The sequence below is a fragment of the Lygodium microphyllum genome, chromosome 26 (assembly GCF_053477565.2).
Source record: "Lygodium microphyllum isolate KBCC chromosome 26, Lygodium_microphyllum_v1.1.10, whole genome shotgun sequence".
NCBI lineage: Eukaryota > Viridiplantae > Streptophyta > Polypodiopsida > Schizaeales > Lygodiaceae > Lygodium > Lygodium microphyllum.
The window spans coordinates 37,853,069-37,871,138 of NC_141160.1; the positions used below are offsets into that span (position 1 = coordinate 37,853,069).

The window sequence follows — 18,070 nt, forward strand, 5'->3', positions numbered from 1 at the left end:
ACAATTAATGTGGTATTAACATTAAAATTAATAGTCACTATTCGCATTAACATTGAATGGTAAATTGACACAAATTACATTCAATCAAAACTCTAATGCCTATCCGAGCTACACAACCTCGGACAATGGTCTGCCATAGCCATGGAGTGGCAACTCCTGAAACTCTAGTCATCAAAACAGCCGAAAATTCTTGTGCACAACCATCACCTCAACACAAAACTCGAGCACAGGTATGAAACAAAAAACATACTTTGCTCTCGTACCCACCACCCGCAACACATGCCCCTGTGCATGTCTCTAATGCCAACAAGATCCCATAACACCCTTAACAAGATAAAGGCATACCTATCAAGCATGAACCATCATTGTTCCATGGGCAAAAGTGGCCTTGTAGATGTCATTAGATCTCACATCCAATTGTAGGTTGACACTCTAATACCAATGAAACACCCCCCTCGGATCCAATCTACACACAAGACACAACACAAGCCAAACTCAACACAAGCTAAACTCAACACAAAAGGGACTAGACATTAGACTCATCTCCCAACCATAGAGCCAAGCGAGTTCACCCCCAAGCCTAGGAGCTAGCAACACTCTAGGCCACCACCACATCCCAAGGCCCATACCACCAGCCCACACAATCCCAAGGCCCATACCACCAGCCTAGGAGCTAGCAACACTCTAGGCCACCACCACATCCCAAGGCCCATACCACCAGCCCACACAATCCCAATGTACAGATGCATTGGCCAACGGGCCAAGAGTCCAAGAGTGGTGATCACACAATGAGTGTGCACAATAGGACCTTGAGTCCTATTTATAGGACTCGACTGCCCTAACCCTGAAGTGTCCTTAGTGCATTTGCACCAAGTCACCTCATGACCATTGTGGCCAATGCTACGAGTGCCCATCCGAATGTTTAGGGATATAACATGGAAAACCACCCTAGACATAGCCGTAAAGAGGTGTAGAGCCCATCATCCAAGTAGTCCACACCCCCACACAAGGCATCATCTACAAATAAGGAGGATACTGCACCATCGTCAGGGGACCATACCTCACCACTTCAATCTCTATACTAGATAGACCCATGAGAGATATCTTGGGATGAGAGTGCCTCTTGAGCAATTTCACATTGTATCTCGCTTAGACATCACTTTGCACTTATCAGTCATGTATTGTTTATTATTTATTTCCCACTTAGTTAGTCATAGCATTGGATAAAAATTTTGTCTCATAGATTGATTTGGCCTTTTCTGGACATTGGTATTGGTATTATAACTCTGTGTGTGTGTGTGTGTGTGTGTGTGTGTGTGTGTGTGACGGGATGCTGTGACATGACGTGACATGACGGGAGCTCTCTGACGGAAGAACATGCTGGGATGCTGTGACACCTGACGGGATGCTGTGATGTGACGTGACAGGAGCTCTCTCACAGGATGCTATGACGTGACGCCTAACGCGATGCTATGACGTGACGAGAGCTCTCTAACACCTGACGGAGGACACATCTCTAACGCCTGACGAATGACGACTCCCTCTCTCTGACGAATGATGCTTGACGCCTAACAAATGATGCCTGACGGAGGACGCCTCTCTGACACCTAACGGATGGACTTGACGCTTGTACTAACTATTGACAGACGTGTCGTAAGGACCTGATGCGATGTACCTAGCGTGACGTCGAACCTGTCATGAGGTAGACACCTCTCTGGCGTGAGGCAGACTTGTCATGCGCAAGAATGTACCCGGCGTGAGGCAGACCTGTCGTTAGTAATATAGTGTTGCAGAGATGTACTGAATGCATTGACACAGGCATAGTGTATGCAGAAATGTACTGACAGCAAGGTACTGACGCAGACCCAAATGCCAATGTATTGAGGTTGCAGACGTAATCAGATTGATATGACACGAATGTACTCAAAATGACATGAATGCAGACCTAGGTGAATGTACTAATGCACTGGCTTGTGGACCAATGACTGTAAACAGTGTGAAAGCATTTGGGCTCGTAAGAGATTACTGGGCTTATAAAAAATTTAGTGAGGGGTTCGGGAAACCCTGGAAATTTGCACGAATCACAGAAATTGATCTGATTTGACAGTACAAAGTACAAGTTGAGTGGCTTTGCACATAGTGTATGAGAGATGGATAATATAGACAAATGCAAGCATCAAACCGTGGAAAATGAATATCTGGGAGACGAATATGATCAAGAACTAACACAACCATCCATGGAAGCAATGTTCAACACCCCTTCTAAGAACACACGGTACAAGACATATGGCCATAGGGTCCGTGATTGGACCGTCTCCCCAGCATCTAACAGGCATGGAAAGACGTCACGCACTATGAATGAAAAGAAATACGAAGAAATTCATCTCATGATTCGCTCCGAACTACAAACTATGAGACAAGAATTGGAGAAAGAAATACGAGAGCAAATCAAAGCCGAACTGATGGTAATAAATCAGAGGGCAAAAATGCAAGACATGCACATAAAGATTAAGAATGACTTACAGGCACAAATGCTGTCCGGGATGCACACACTGAAAACTGAAATCCTGAATGTTGTAGATGCCTACAAATCTGAAATCTTAGAATTGAGGGAAGAACTGAATACATTTAAGAAAAAAGAAATGAACGTGCAAGAAGAATTACAAAAAGAGAAAGAGGCTTTGAAGGCATGTGAAAGGGAGGTTCACTCATGGGCAGAAGTGGCAAAGACAACATAGAAGCAAATAGAAGAAGCCAGCCCATGGATTGAGGTAGTAAAAAAGAATAAGGGAACATCAATGAACAAAACTGAAGTAATGAATGCTAAGAAGAGGCTAGGAGACGAGCTAGGGTTTTACATGTACACGTAGTAGGATGGGAGGAGAAGAGCAGCCCACAGGAAGATGCTAAGACACTTGCTGATAAAATTGGGACTTCTGACGTACCTATCTTCAGTGCTTGGAGAGTGGGGAAAGAGGACTCTGAGTCCGAGGCTCTAATTCTTCTCTTTGGAGACACAGAAAAAAAAGGCCTTCCTCTCCAAGAGGAGAGCCCTCAAGGGTGAGAAGATTTATTTGGATGAGGACCTTACCCCAACACAAATAGCACATCGCAGAGAACACATGCCCAAGGTATTGGAGGCTCACAACAAGGGAAAGTGGGCTATTTATAGAGATGGATGAGTCATCATCACTAATAAAAGGACTTCATGACGGTATGAGGCCTATGAGACACTTCGGATGTCAATATGGAATTGTAATGGAGCCCTACGCTTGGATGCTAGTTACTTTGAAGATAGATTCCAAAACATAGATATAGCAATGTATATTGGGTATTTGACTCACGCCTCACTTACGCCTATGCTCATATGGGAGTGTCGGTGATCAGTAGGACACTGGGGCACTTTTTACTCTCGGTAGAAGAGGTTTTTTCCCCCAGACTTATAGTCTTATTTTCGTATGTGCTTATGTTACACACTTATGGGCACTTACCGTGTGTCGGGTGTGAACACCCCTTACAACCCTAAGGTTTAAGGGTTGTACTTTATACTTTCATGTTACACTCTTTCAGTCTATTGAATTGGGTGTCGTGCTTCACTCTGTTACTCTCACACTGTCTACTGCACTCTCAGCTACATTTCAATCCTATCACCATCTTTACATTTGGTATCAGAGCTGTCTGCAGTCTGCAAACTGTAGCCTCCACTATCTGTGGCCCCCCTGTGAGTTCTGCAGCTCTCGCCAGTAGCTGAAGGCACCATCAGTACCTGTGTACGCCACTTGTCCCAGCAGCGCCTCATCCTCGTCAGGCACGACCTGCAGCTCATCACCCATACTGCTCGTCAGCTCCACCAGCCGGTTCGTCCGCCCTCACTTGCCTGTGCAGTCGCTAGCAGGCCTGGGTGCCACCTGCCTCCAGCTCGTCTGCCTGTGGCCAACGCCACCTATCAGGTCGCATCGTCGACGTTGCAGCACCACGTCGTCTGCCTACGAGTTGACTATCCGCCTTGTCCACGTAAAACACCTGCCCGACTGCCCCGTCGACTGCGACCTGACCAGCGTCTGCCCAGTCCACGTCAGCTACCCACCCGACTGCTCTGTCTGCCAGCAACTTAGCGTCCGCCCTGACCACGTCAGGTATTTTTTTTAACAAAAAAATTTATCCCTTTATTCCATAATAAATTTCTGGCAGAGGAGGTTCATACGCAGCAGGCACAACATACAGGATACAAGTGTGGGACAAATTAGATGCAAATTTCTAGGCACATTCATCAAAAATTATGGGGCTTTTTATGTATTTTGAGGACAGTTGCATATGAACTGCAGTTACAATCACAAAAAGACTGTTTTCAACACATTTAAGGCAAAAATTTTGGGGATTTTGATATTACAGTATTGCTGAGCACTGTTTGCACCTTGGGAAGCGTGCATTAAAGACAGTTTTTGACAGAGTACGCCCTTGCACATTAATTGCAGAAGTGTGCTTGCTGCAATTCCTGGAAATTTGCAGATTTCCAATCCTTACTGCTTTGACATTGCTCATTTGTCTTTGGAAATTTGTCATCATGGCAAATCAGGGAGGTGATGTATTTACGTATGTATCCAAGGAAGACAGATTGGACGGAAACAATTACTCGCTATGGTCATTCATGATGAAGAATGTATTAGTGGCCAAGAATTTATGGGATTATGTCAGTGGAGAGGAAACTCAACAAGGAGTTGTAGCTCCCGTTACTCCTCCTCCTCAAGGAACACGTGGACAACGGGGACCTCAGCCCACTCCACCTCAGCCACTTCCTCCAAGAACTGCAACTCAAAAAGCTTGGGATACACATGATACACAGGCCTTGTCGCTGATTGCTTTGGCAATTCAACGGTCCATCATCCCTCACATTCGTTCAGCATCTTCTTCACGAGATGCATGGTTGACTTTGGAGCATATGTTTACAGGAAAGAATGAGACTCGGATCTCTTTCTTGAAGAAAGAGTTAGAGACTTTGAAGATGAATGAGGGTGATTCTATGCAGGATCACTTGAATAAGATTCAGGACTTGAGGGAGCAGCTCATGAATGTAGATGAGTACTTTTCGATGCACAGTTGATATCCACCACCTTGAATTCCTTACCTCTTTTATACTTGTCTTTTCATACTACATTGAACCTCACCATGAGGATTGCCGAGCACCCACTCACTTTTATTCAGCTAGTTAGTTTGCTTCTAGAGGAGGAGCAAACAAGGAAAAATAGTGGTGTGGATGCTATAGTCTCTGAGCAGGCTTTTGTGGCAAGACAGAAACGCAAAAACAGCAAGGTGAAAAATGCTCCACAGAGTTCTGGCACTTCAAGCACATCGCAGAATCAAACAAAAGGGGGAACGCAAGCTAAAAAAGGGAAATGTCATTATTGTAAGAAGCCAGGCCACTATATCACTGAGTGCACGAAGCGCATTGCCAAAGAGAAGAAGGAGTCAGGAATGTCTGTTTCTACTACTCCTTCCACTGCTAGTAAGTCCGCATCCTTTGTTGTGGACAGGGACTATTGTTTTTACACTTGCAGTTATGACATCTCTTGGACCGATAGAGCACTTAGCTCTACAGAGGATGCTGACACTTGGTTCTTTGACAGTGGTGCTTCTAGGCATATTACATCTCACAGAGATCTGTTTGCTTCAGTTAGTGCACCTCTCGTTGGGAAATCTGTACAGTGTGCCAATAATGCATCATCCCCTGTTCGTGGTATTGGGGAGATTCAGCTCACAGCCATTGATGGCTCTATACTCCGCCTGCAGGATGCTTTGTTTGTGCCTGGAATCAAGAAGAATTTGCTTTCTATTTCTTCTTTGGCACGTTATGGTTTGCAGGTCACATTTGATGATGACCGTTGCATGGTTAGAGATAAAAAACGCATGACTTTGGTCTTGACAGGATCTTTGTGTCATGGTTTATATGAGCTGGATGCTCTTTCAGTAGGTCAGTCGGCATACTTGACATCCACTCTTACTCCTGCTATGATACAGGCGGAGTTATGGCATGCTCGTTTGGGGCATGTAAACTTTGGCAGCTTGATGCTTTTACAGCGTACTCAGATACTGGATGGCTTACCTCTCTTGGAGAGACCTCCTGAGCACTTATGCGAGGGATGCATTTTGGGAAAAATGTATCGTCTCTCATTTCCCCGTGATGTTGCTTTCAGAGCAACAACCAGATTGCAGTTGGTGCATTCACATGTTTGTGGACCTATACAAACAATGTCATTGGGCGGTTGTTACTATTTTGTGACATTCATTGATGACTTTACACATTTTTGCTGGGTCTACTGTTTGAAAAAGAAGTTAGAAGTGTATGATGCATTTTTGGCTTTCAGTGCACTTGTTGAAAATCAATCTCAATGCAAAATTAAGACTCTCCGTTCGGACCGAGGGGGGAAATACATGTCCTCTATGATGAATTCTTTTTTGAAGCAGAAAGGCATAGTCCATCAGTACACTACTGCCTATACTCCACAGCAGAATGGGGTAGCAGAGAGGAAGAATCGGTCACTCATGGAGATGGCCAGATGTATGCTGAAGACAAAGAGCTTGCCTCATAGTTTTTGGATGGAAGCAGTCATGTGTGCTTGCCATATTTTGAATAGATGCCCTACCAAAGCCTTGAAGACCATCACACCTTTTGAGGCTTGGAACAGTTGTAAGCCTTCTGTTGGTCACTTTCGTACCTTTGGGTGTCTTGCCTATGCCCATATTTCACAGGTACTTAGAAAAAAGTTGGACAACAAGGCTGTTAAGTGCATTTTTATGAGATATAGCAATGAGAGCAAAGGCTACAGACTTTATGATCGCGTTACAAAGAAGGTTTTTGTCAGTAGGGATATTGTTTTTGATGAAAAATCAGAATTATCCTTGGCTGGTTTGGACACATATCAGGCTGCCTGTGATGTTTTTGAAGGACTGCTACCCATTACTTTTGGTGATTCAGCTGGAGCTTCAGAAAATGAACCTAATGTTCAACCAGCTGCTCCTATGGAAAGTGCAGAAATTCAGCCATTGGCTGATCGAAATATTCAGCATAATGCTGAAACTGAAATTCAGCAAGAGCTTGCACACAGTCAGGAAGCTAGACAGTTACCTAGATGGTATTTGCAGACTATGCAAGATAGTCCTTTGGATGCACCCATGGCTGGTCGGACTAGAAGGCAAACTCGTTTGCATGATTCAGCACATACCATGGAGTTTGTCATGGCAGCAAGTACTTTTGATGATGAAGAGCCTGAATGTTTTGAGGATGCACAACACAGTGTATATTGGATAGCAGCAATGCAAGCTGAATTAGATTCTATTACTAAGAATCAAACTTGGGATTTGGTGTCTTTGCCATTTGGAAAGAAAGCCATTGGAACGAAATGGGTCTACAAACTGAAAAGGAAAGCAAATGGATCCATTGATAAATACAAGGCACGGCTTGTAGCTAAAGGCTACGCACAGAAAAAGGGCATTGACTATGAGGAGACATTTGCTCCTACTTCCCGTATGATGACCATCAGGTCTATGATTGCTTTGGCTGCACATTATGGTTGGACAGTGCATCAGCTGGATATCAAGAGTGCATTTTTACATGGGGAACTTCAGGAGGAAGTTTATGTACAGCAGCCCATTGGTTTTGCGGTTGAAGGCTCAGAACATTTGGTATGCAAGCTCAAAAAGGCACTATATGGTTTGAAACAACCTCCTAGAGCTTGGTATGCAAAAATAGATGCTTTCTTGCTTGGTCAAGGGTTTCTAAACAGCTCATCTGAGTCTACCCTTTACATATGTAAAGAAGGGGGATCTATGCTGATTATATGTCTTTATGTTGATGACCTTTTGCTCACTAGAACACATGCTGATCAGATTTCAGCATTCAAACAAAATTTGCAGCAAACTTTTGACATGTCTAACTTGGGAGTTTTGCATTATTACTTGGGCATCCAGTTCATACATGGTGCTCAAGGTATTGGGGCTATCACAATCAAGGTATATTGGGCAGCTTCTTGAGAAGTTTGGCTTACAGGATTGCAAGCCAGTTTGTACCCCCATGGAACCTGGACTGAAACTGTCATTACATGATGACAGTGATTTGTTTGATATACATACATATGCTCCTGCAGTTGGATGTCTTATCTACCTATGCAACACTAGGCCGGACATACAATTTGCAGTTTCAGCTTTGAGCAGGTATATGCATCAGCCACATATGTCACATTGGCAAGCTGTCAAGCGTGTTTTTCGTTACTTGCAGGGTACTCGATCTCTTGGGTTGCTTTATGCCAAGGGGGGACCACTGCAATTACATGCTTACAGTGATTCTGATTGGGCTGGTGATTATGATACACGTCACTCCACTAGTGGCAATTGTTTCTTTCTTGGCTCTTCTTGCATTTCTTGGCTTAGCAAGAAACAATCCACTGTTGCCACATCGTCATGTGAAGCTGAATACAAGGGAGCTTTCATTACCACAGTTGAATGCGTATGGCTTAGACGTTTGCTAGCTGATTTGGATGTATTTGTTACGGAGCCTACTCCTTTGTTCACTAACAGTCAGAGTGCCATTGCAGTGGCACGGAACCTAGTGTTTCATGCCCGCACGAAACACATTGAGATCCATTATCACTTTGTCAGAGAAAGGCTACATGCAGGTGATATCAGCCTTGTCTATTGTCCTACTACCAATAATGTTACCTTGGCTAGGAATCGTGTGTTTCATGCTCGGACCAAAGCATATTGAGATCAAGTACCATTTCATTTAGGAGAAGATCCTGGATGAGACCATTTCCCTGGTCTATTGCAAGGCAAAGGACAATCTTGCAGACTTGTTTACCAAGGCACTTCCCCAAGCCTTACTTCGATAGCACTCCGAATCCCTTAGCCTTCTACCATGTCCAGGATTTGAGAGGGGGTGTTAGAGCTGGACATTCCCTAGACACGTAAGAGCAATAGGAGCAGCTCATTAGCAAGCGACAGGTGCAGGAGGAGTGCCACATGGCAGCTGACGTGGCACAGTCGGCCAGTTGCAGCTCTTGGCCAATTTGTAGCAGTCAAACAACAGTCGGCTACATTCAATGCAGCCAACCTGCATTATTTTTCGCTTTTTTCTAGGCTATTTATAGGCCCTGATTTCAGCAGTCTTCCTCAGTTGGTTTTCATAGATTTCAGGCTGGAGACCATGGAAACTACTCTCGGGGCTGATGGAGATTGAGATCTTCAAGGTGGAGACATATTCAGATATTCTCGCTGCACTTGTGTATATTTCTGCATCCTTATACAGCATTCCTCACTCACTGCAGATTTTCTGCGTTTCACTTGCTTTCTGTGTGTGTGTGTGTGTGTGTGTGTGTGTGTGTGTGTTCACTCTATCTTTGTCATTCTCTTCCACATTGCTTCACTCTAACAAATTTGGGGTATCTATGCACTATATGAGAGAGTTGTGGGTCGAGCAAGATGCCCATGAGGACTTTTAGACAATCTCTAGCACCATTGGAGTGAAGCAGGGATGTCCTTTGGTAGCAATGGGGTGGAGTTAGCAGGTATATTGGTCTCTATTATGCTTTATGCTGATGAAATTGTCTTGATCTATGGATCATATAAGGTTTTACAAAAACACCTCCATGCCCTTCATGACTTTTGTACACAACATGGACTGACGGCTAATCTAGGGAAAACAAAGATCCTGATCTTCCACACATTAGTCCTAGTGAGGGAGATCAATCTTCACCCTAGGAGCTAGATAGGTGGAGGTTGTGGACTCATAAGACTACCTAGGGGTCACTTTCACTACATCCGCTAGGAGATTCACCATGGCACAAGCAGCTAGAGACTAACTCGCACAAGGATGCGCAACATTAGCCATGATGGAGAGACAGTGTCACCAAGCACACTTTCAGAAGCCTCACACACGGAGATGGCTATTTGACACACTCCTCACACCATCCATGATGTATGGTGCACCTATTTGGACCCTTGGCCTATCTATATACAGGACACAGATCAAGAGACCACATATCATTATGTTCTCACAAATGATCCACAACAAACCATTAGTACCACATGAGATTATAAGAGCCAAGTTCGTTGCACCCCCCATGATGATGGGGGTCCTTTTTCAAACCATCAACTTCATACGCAAAGTACATGACATGCATCCAGATAGACTACCTAGGAGGGCCTTCGAGGCCTCTAGGCAACTAGCTCGAGCAAGGGAAGAGACTTCATGGTATGCACAAGTCGAGCAATGGCTTACCGGATATGGGATCGATATGGATCATCTCCTCCCCTTTCACTATGATCTTGACTTCCCCTTCATACACCTCTCCCACAGAGAGAGAAACGTTCTCATGCAACAAGATCTCTACCAATTGTACATACAACATACATGGCTATCACCCAAGTAGCCCCTCCCCCTAAAGATATCTTACTGCTGCACAAACCACTTCATGGATGGCTTCATTGAGAAAACAAGATACCTAGATGTATGCATGCCACATGAGAAGCGGGTAGCCATTGGCTAGCTTAGGGTATCCTCTCACTAGCTCAAGATCGAGATTGGGAGAGCAGCCACATCCCAAGAGGTGAGCAGATCTACAAATTATGCCAAGAGGAGGTAGAGAGCGAGGAGCACATCTATAGATGCAGAGCCTATAGCATAGTCTGCGCTAGATACCCCACTCTATTTGGAGAAGACACCTCGCTCAAACTAGTTATGGAGTCCCCACACTAACGCCACCTAGGGGCAAGGATGGAACCAGCCAATTCTTGGGAAAGGATGGAATAATTAATTAATTTTCGAAAAAGAAATTCTGAAAATTAATTAACTAAAGCTGAAAATTAAATTTACAAGCTTGCCAAGGGGCAAACTTTCCCATGCAAGGCTGAATGAGGGCTGTTGAGACTCTTTGAGGGTGGTTCCAGCCATTGTGGAGGCTAGGAGAGGAAGAGAGAGAGGAGCTTTGCATTTTCCACACATTGGTGATCACCCTAGCCATTGGAGACTGCCAAAAACCTGCCACCAACTGATCAAGAGGCCATAGGAGATAGGCGATAGCCCTAGTAGGCTGTCTGCAAGCAGCCGACAACAAATTTGGAGCCCACAGGGGTAGGAGACCGCATGTGGAGCTCCTATTGATGCTGCCGCGAATCGGCCATTTCTACGAGAGCAGCATATTTGAGCACTTTCTCACAACAAAATCAGAAACTTCTCTCTCCTCAACTTCCTCTCTCGTCGACTAATAACTCAACAATTCTCAGCCATTTCCAGCATTGGCTGAAGGGCAATTGAAGAATTGCTAGTGAAACTCTAATTTGCAACAACACTTAGGGCTTTCTCCAATCCATGCCCAATTATGGAACATGCCATACTCAATGTAGCAGCTAGAGGCAAAGGATTTGTGATTAATCGAAGGGGTGAGCCCACCCCCCATTTTCTATGGACCACATGCAAGACATTCAAGACCTGATTGTGCCTAGATTGTTGGACAATCAAGGGATGAATTGCTTCCAAGAGGTGCTGGTCATTTCTGACAGCCCATTGTATTGAAGATTGAAGGAGATCAGCCCATATCTCAGTTTACTTTCATTAATAGAAATTAAAGAAATATTGCAGGCACCAATTGTTGGGAGCAGTTGGGCATTGGCTGTCCAAGGTTAACTGGTAATGTTTGTTTTTTCAGTTTTGTGTATTTTACGATTGCTGTAAATTGAGTTAATTCAGGTCATCTACCACCCTTGTCAAGAAGGGATGCTGGTTTCAAGTCACTATGGTGAGACATGTTGCTAAGAACACGTTTAAAAACACCAACAGGAAAGGCACAAACCCAACACCTACTAGTACATAACTCCACATCCCAGTGAGGTATGCTTAGACTAGTGCCTACAACCATCAAAAACTTGTACACATGTAACATATGAAAACTCCAAGTAACCATGACATGGTAGTAATGTATTAGCCATCATTGTTCTTGACCAATCATTTTTGAGAAGTACATGCTGTTGTGGATTATGCTTTCTGGCCCGGGTTCCATCCATACAATCCTACATTAGAACCTCGGTACAGGCCATAGGCACAGTAGCAGCAACTTTCAACGTTATGGCTAATAAATTCCTCAATTACTAGCCAGTTTATTTGGCTCTCTATAGCCCTAAAAAGGACATTTGACTGCCAAAACTCAAGAAGGCTTAGCAAGACATTGTCTCAAACAGTTCTATGGACCAAGGGATAGGCCACTGTTCATCCTGCATTTCCAACTCTCATCATTAATTTCCTTGCCATCCTTCACAGGCTTCAGCAACTATCCTAGTGCCATGACCTAGACATGATCCTTATAGAGGTGGAATGCTGCTGTTGCTGCCCAGACAACCCTACACGCTGCTGCCCTCAAACACAGCTCTTTTTTTCATCCTTCCAACTCCTCTAGGCATTCAAGTCTCCTGCCGCAGCTGTCCGTGCATTCTTTGTCTGGAACTTGTGGATGCTCTCTTATTCTCACCAGATTCATGCTCAGCAACATTATGTCACCTTCACATCACATATTAGCACAATCAATTGATCAAACTATGCATGGGCGAGATCGCAATAAGTGAATGAAGCGTTTGTATTATTACTGGTATGCATTGATTGCTTTGTCAACCCCAGATAGATTTGATCTAATGACGCTTTAAAACAGCCATGTCTTTGTTCCTACACAATTTATCATTAAACAGTCAAAATCCTGTTGATCCAATTGATGAATGTCTCCTACAATTCTTCATGGAAGAGTACAGTTTTCTAAAACAGCTAGAAGAACAGGATTTTCTGATGGATTTGACGATATTCAAAAGCATTACCTCAAGGATAGAACTTAGTTGGCTCGGATGAAGAGCAGATTACTTCTACAGGAGGAGGGTAAAATGACTCGGCAAAACAGATGCGCGAGCTTTAAGGTATGAGCAGACAAACATTTCCAATACTAGAAGACAATGACTGAATGCTTGGTGAATTTCACAGGGAAAATTCTAGAAGACAATGACTGAATTGAGCGACTACCTGCGTGTAGAAAGTTGTGGGCGATAGAATCTAAGGAATGAGCTTCGGAACAGGGGAGCACTGGAGGTAGAAAAGACGCAGAAATATCGATAAAAATATGTGTCTATCTCTCTGAGACAGTTGAATAGGCACTCGGGACCCGCTGAGGGATTGCTGGGCTTCAGCATTTAAAGTCACCCAACTCGCAAAATTGGCGACCCACTTAACTCATGAGTCATGGTCAAGGCGTCATGTCATGATCAAGGCGTCTAGCTCATGAAGGAAAAGGTTGCGAAGCTAGACTTTGATGTACAAGTCCCTCGCCTACATGACCCAAGTTGAGTTGTCATGTAAGTTAGAACCCACAAAGGTTACCTTTTTGCCTCATGGTCATATAGACTTCATTTGACATATAAGTTAGATCCCAATCAATGTCCAGTCTCACACATGGCTTCTTCTCGTATAATAGGAGCTGTATAACTTAGACATATAAGTTCTTACCAAATTAACTACTTTATCTAATGTAACGACTAAACCCACAAAGATCACCTTTTTGTCGTATGGTCATGTAGACCTCACTTGACATATAAGTTAGAACCCAATCAATGTCCAGTCTCACACATGGCTTCTTCTCATAATAGGAGCTGTATAACTTTGAGCATCATGCATCATTGGTGGCACCTTACGAGGGTGGGGCATTGAGCATATCTAATAGCCCCAACATAGAGGCATGCTAAGACCAATTAGAAATCAAAATTCTCACATAATCACTAGTATGGCCAAAGACAATTGGCTAGAAGCTATGTCTTAATCTGGAATCACATTACTATTGTTCTCGCACATTTTGTATCTTCTTTTAGTACATCTCTTAGAGCTTGTCCTAAGATGGTGATGAAAGAATGAATTATACTAGAATAAGTAGCATAATGGGGTGAAGAAAAGTATGTATTTCCAATTTTCAAAAAGGCCTAGAAAAGATTGTTTCCAAAGCTTATCACTTTTTTCAAATGCCCTTAAATTGGCATGACTATCCTATGCAGTCTTATAAAAATGAAGGGGCGAAAATTTCGTGTGATAATATATAGGTGTAAATGTGATTGCTTAAATATTTTGTCTAAACAAGAGTGCACATCATGCATGAGAGCATTCTCTTGTGCTAGTTTTTCTTTTCCTCTTACAATATTTTTGATGATTTATAAGCAAAAATATCAATCCTTAAACTAAGAAAAGGAAATCACAAAACCTACAAAGTTCTAGTTATAACAAGGGTAATTTCCCTAAAGAGCAAGCAAGTTCCTCCTAACTAGTACAATAGCATGCCCTTATGGGCAAGCTAACAAAAGAAAATAACACAAATCTAGTTCAATAGAAATAAATAAAGAGACTAATAATAACTATAGATAAATATTTGCAAGCTCTACTACTTACTGTGCTTGCACTACTTGAATAATACTTGTGATAGCAAAATTCTAGTATTAATGTCCCTAAGAAGAGAAATGAAAAATGGTTAGAAGGTACAAAAACACAATTACAAAGTATATCATGAGTTGTTCATGGGTGATTCTATGAACTACATTAGTGTCCTAAAATGTATGGCAAGGAAAAGCATCAAAATTATCTTCAAAATGTACAAATATAGGAATGATGTCCTCCCTAAGCCATCAAATGTGCAAGGCCATCCTACTACATAGGTTTCGAAGTTTCAATACTCATTCACAAACCTAGTAAGGGAATAGAATGGATTTGCACTTGTGAGAATGCATGTTGATTTTGATAGACATTTAATTTTTTGAGTGAGAAGGTTAAAATGGCAATTACTTCTCATTACACTTGCATACAAAGTTCAAATAGAGGTAATGAACCCCCAAGGCAATACTTGATCATGTGGTGGTACTCATCAAGCCTTTCACTACAACATGAATAAGCTAACGATTACAACACTACGATATGAATTAACTACCTAGCACATTCTAGAGCCTTGCCTCAACGATGAACCAAAGTCAAAAGGAGACTAAGGATCATTTGCATCCTCATCACAACCCTTGTTTCTTGTTGAACATTCTAAGTAAATATATACTTCTTGGATGCCCACATACTCACCTTGAACTAATGGGAAACAAGATTCATGATGGGGTGCAATTACTACTATTGTCAACCATCTCTTGCCTTGTCTTTGAGAGAGCAAACAATCATGGATTTGGTATTTAATCATAGTTAATTCATACCTTAGTATACATACTGTCAATTAGCTCAAAGCCTAATGACAAATCTTAAGGAAACCACTAGATGTTCAAGTTCATCATTGGAGATCCATTCTTCATCCTTGGAATATCCATAGTTACCTAACCTTAAACCCATTGTCAAGTGTGTCTTTGATGAAGTTGACAAACCATTTGCTTAAGATTGAATGGGGACTCTTGACATAATGAGAATACATAAATGGGGCCAATGGACCCCCAAGCTACACCTAAACATAGGCATTATTCATTGATCCCATCAATACATCATAATATATTGATGATTACAAGACTAAGATATGATTGGCCACCCTACGATCAAAACACTCTCAAGAAAAATCACTTGAGTAAATTAGTAACCCAAAGCTTCATCCCTTCAAATAACAAAACAAAGTCTAAAGGGGGCTAATTATTATCTCCAATCCCAAAATGGTTTTTATTTCTCATTGAATAAATGTGTGGGTGATAACTTACTTCTTAGGCTTTGAAACCCTTTGTCTAAGTAAATTGGGGTGGCATGTTCACCTCGAAGAATCAATGGAAATTAAAATTCATAATTGGATGCATTTATTATCATCATCATGTACCTTTGTTTTGGTTTGTAATGTGAAGGCAAATTGGAAATACTTGATGGGCCAATCCCCTTGAAGTGATTCCTTTCCACCATAGCTTCTATAGGTAATCACAGTTAATTCATATATTTGTGTATGTCATCAGATGTAATTCTTATTCTAGTAAGAGGCTTGGAGGATCCCCATTATATGTCCAAGTGTAGCCTTGAAAGTCCATTCACCCCATTTACATGTTCTTGTTGCTGAGTCCATATGCTTTGACATTTTATAAGAGAGTCTACCAAATCATAACTAAAAGTTGATCTGGTGAATGGATGTCATCATATGTAATTCTTATTCTAGTAAGAGGCTTGGAGGATCCCCATTATATGTCCAAGTGTAGCCTTGAAAGTCCAATCACCCCATTTACATGTTCTTGTTGTTGAGTCCATACGCTTTAACATTTTATAAGAGAGTCTACCAAATCATAACTAAAAGTTTATCTAGTGAATGAATCCTACTAGGTTGTGACTTTGCTCAGAGTTTGCCAAATTTGGATTAAAAATCTACTATGGTTATAGGACTTTCCATATAGGCTCAGGCTAGCAATAGGTAAACCTATTCATTTGATTTTTCTAAGCTAAGACAGGAAAATGGGGTAAACCTTCTAAGCTCTGACACTAAAAGCTAGGTAGTTGTATGATAGTGATAACTTAAACCTTGAAAGCTTTGATGCAATGACCTAGCTATGTAACTTGCTATCCTCATGTCTTTTGGCTTCTATTGATAATATCCTTGGCATTCCCCTACCTCTAGGACCAAATAAGCATACTAATAACTAGCTAGTCAAGGCAAGTCACTTATTTGAAGCTAGCATACTAATTAACTAACTAGCTAGCTAGTCACGTAAGTCGATTATTAAATTAATATTAATGTATTAATCTATTAACTAATTTTTTAGCCTAGTAATCTACTAGACTCTAACCCATTTACTAACCTATTAGTATACTTACTTATGTATTAATCTACTAACTAGCTAACTAACCTACTAATCTACTCTTATATCTAACATACTAACTAGCTTACTAATATGATGCTATTGATCAATCACCATTACTAATCTACCACCAAAATTGCCAATTAAATTACCAACCTATTATGATCACCAATTTACAATTAATCACTTATTGATACTAATCACAAATAAGATTTACCAATCAAATAAAAATCATATAATATCTACTAATACTCAATAAAGCCACCTAAAACTCTCTAAATCAAACAAAATATGTAAAATTTTTATTATTAATATACTAAGTATACATCAATTTGACCAATCTTCAACTAATTGCATTGTCCCCTACTCTTTCCTCTCTTGATGTCCATCCTCCTTTCCTTCCCTCTTGTCTTCCATCTCTTAATTCAATATTTGAGTCTAATTATGCCCAATCTCTCTCTCTCTCTCTCTCTCTCTCTCTCTCTCTCTCTCTCTCTCTCTCTCTCTCTCTCTCTCTCTCTCTCTCTCTCTCTCTCTCTCTCTCTCTCTCTCTCTCTCTCTCTCTCTCTCTCTCAAAAACAAGAAGGAGGTGGTTTGAATTTAACATTTACAATTGTTGTCACATTCGATGTAGTCTAGAAAAAGCCCTCTAAGCAAGATTTGTATTTATGCACCTAAGCATAGCAACAAATATTTTCAAAATAAAATAATTTAGGAATGGAGATTCCTACACTTTCATCCATGGTTGCAAGATACACTATGTGCAAAGAGGAGGAAGGTGTTGACCTAAAAACAACAAAATGATGCACTAAAGTGAAAGAGGGAGGCTCCATACATTGAAAACTTGAAATCCTACAGGTGGAAGAAGAGAGTTATTAGAAATTGTTGTGCCAACATGGGAATTTTTTGCATATATATGTTGTGATAATGACAGAATTTATGGTGTTCTAAAGTTCTTTTTATTGCTCTCGGGTTACACAAAATGAGTGGTATGCTTTAAATAGGATTTTAATACTTCCAACATTTTACTATATGAACAATGCCTTTAAAGGAAGTGTTATCACTTAATTAAGATCTTTCTAGATATAATTCACTTCATCACTTAACCATCTAATCACTTAAATTTCATGACTTAAGATTTAGTTTAAAAACTCTATTTAATTAAAAGGTGTATTCTAAAATATCATTGATGGAGACGTGTATGGATATGGGATTGCCATATATATATATATATATATATATATATATATATATATAT

General features: G+C 41.5%; 1 protein-coding gene across 3 annotated transcripts in view; it reads right to left on the reverse strand.

Moving 5' to 3' along the window:
• Positions 1–13,245, reverse strand: part of FAAH (fatty acid amide hydrolase) — a 249,441-nt gene extending 236,196 nt beyond the window's left edge. Inside the window, exons 1-2 of one of the 3 annotated variants that reach the window (XM_087667691.1) lie at positions 12,850–13,037; positions 12,628–12,703 (exon numbers count right to left, since the gene is read on the reverse strand). In XM_087667691.1, coding sequence (XP_087523817.1) covers positions 12,628–12,637 — 10 coding nt within the window. In that variant the 5' untranslated portion in view covers positions 12,638–12,703; positions 12,850–13,037. The other 2 variants (XM_087667692.1, XM_087667693.1) reach the window with 2 other exon arrangements.
• Between the last annotated feature and the right edge of the window lie 4,825 nt (positions 13,246–18,070).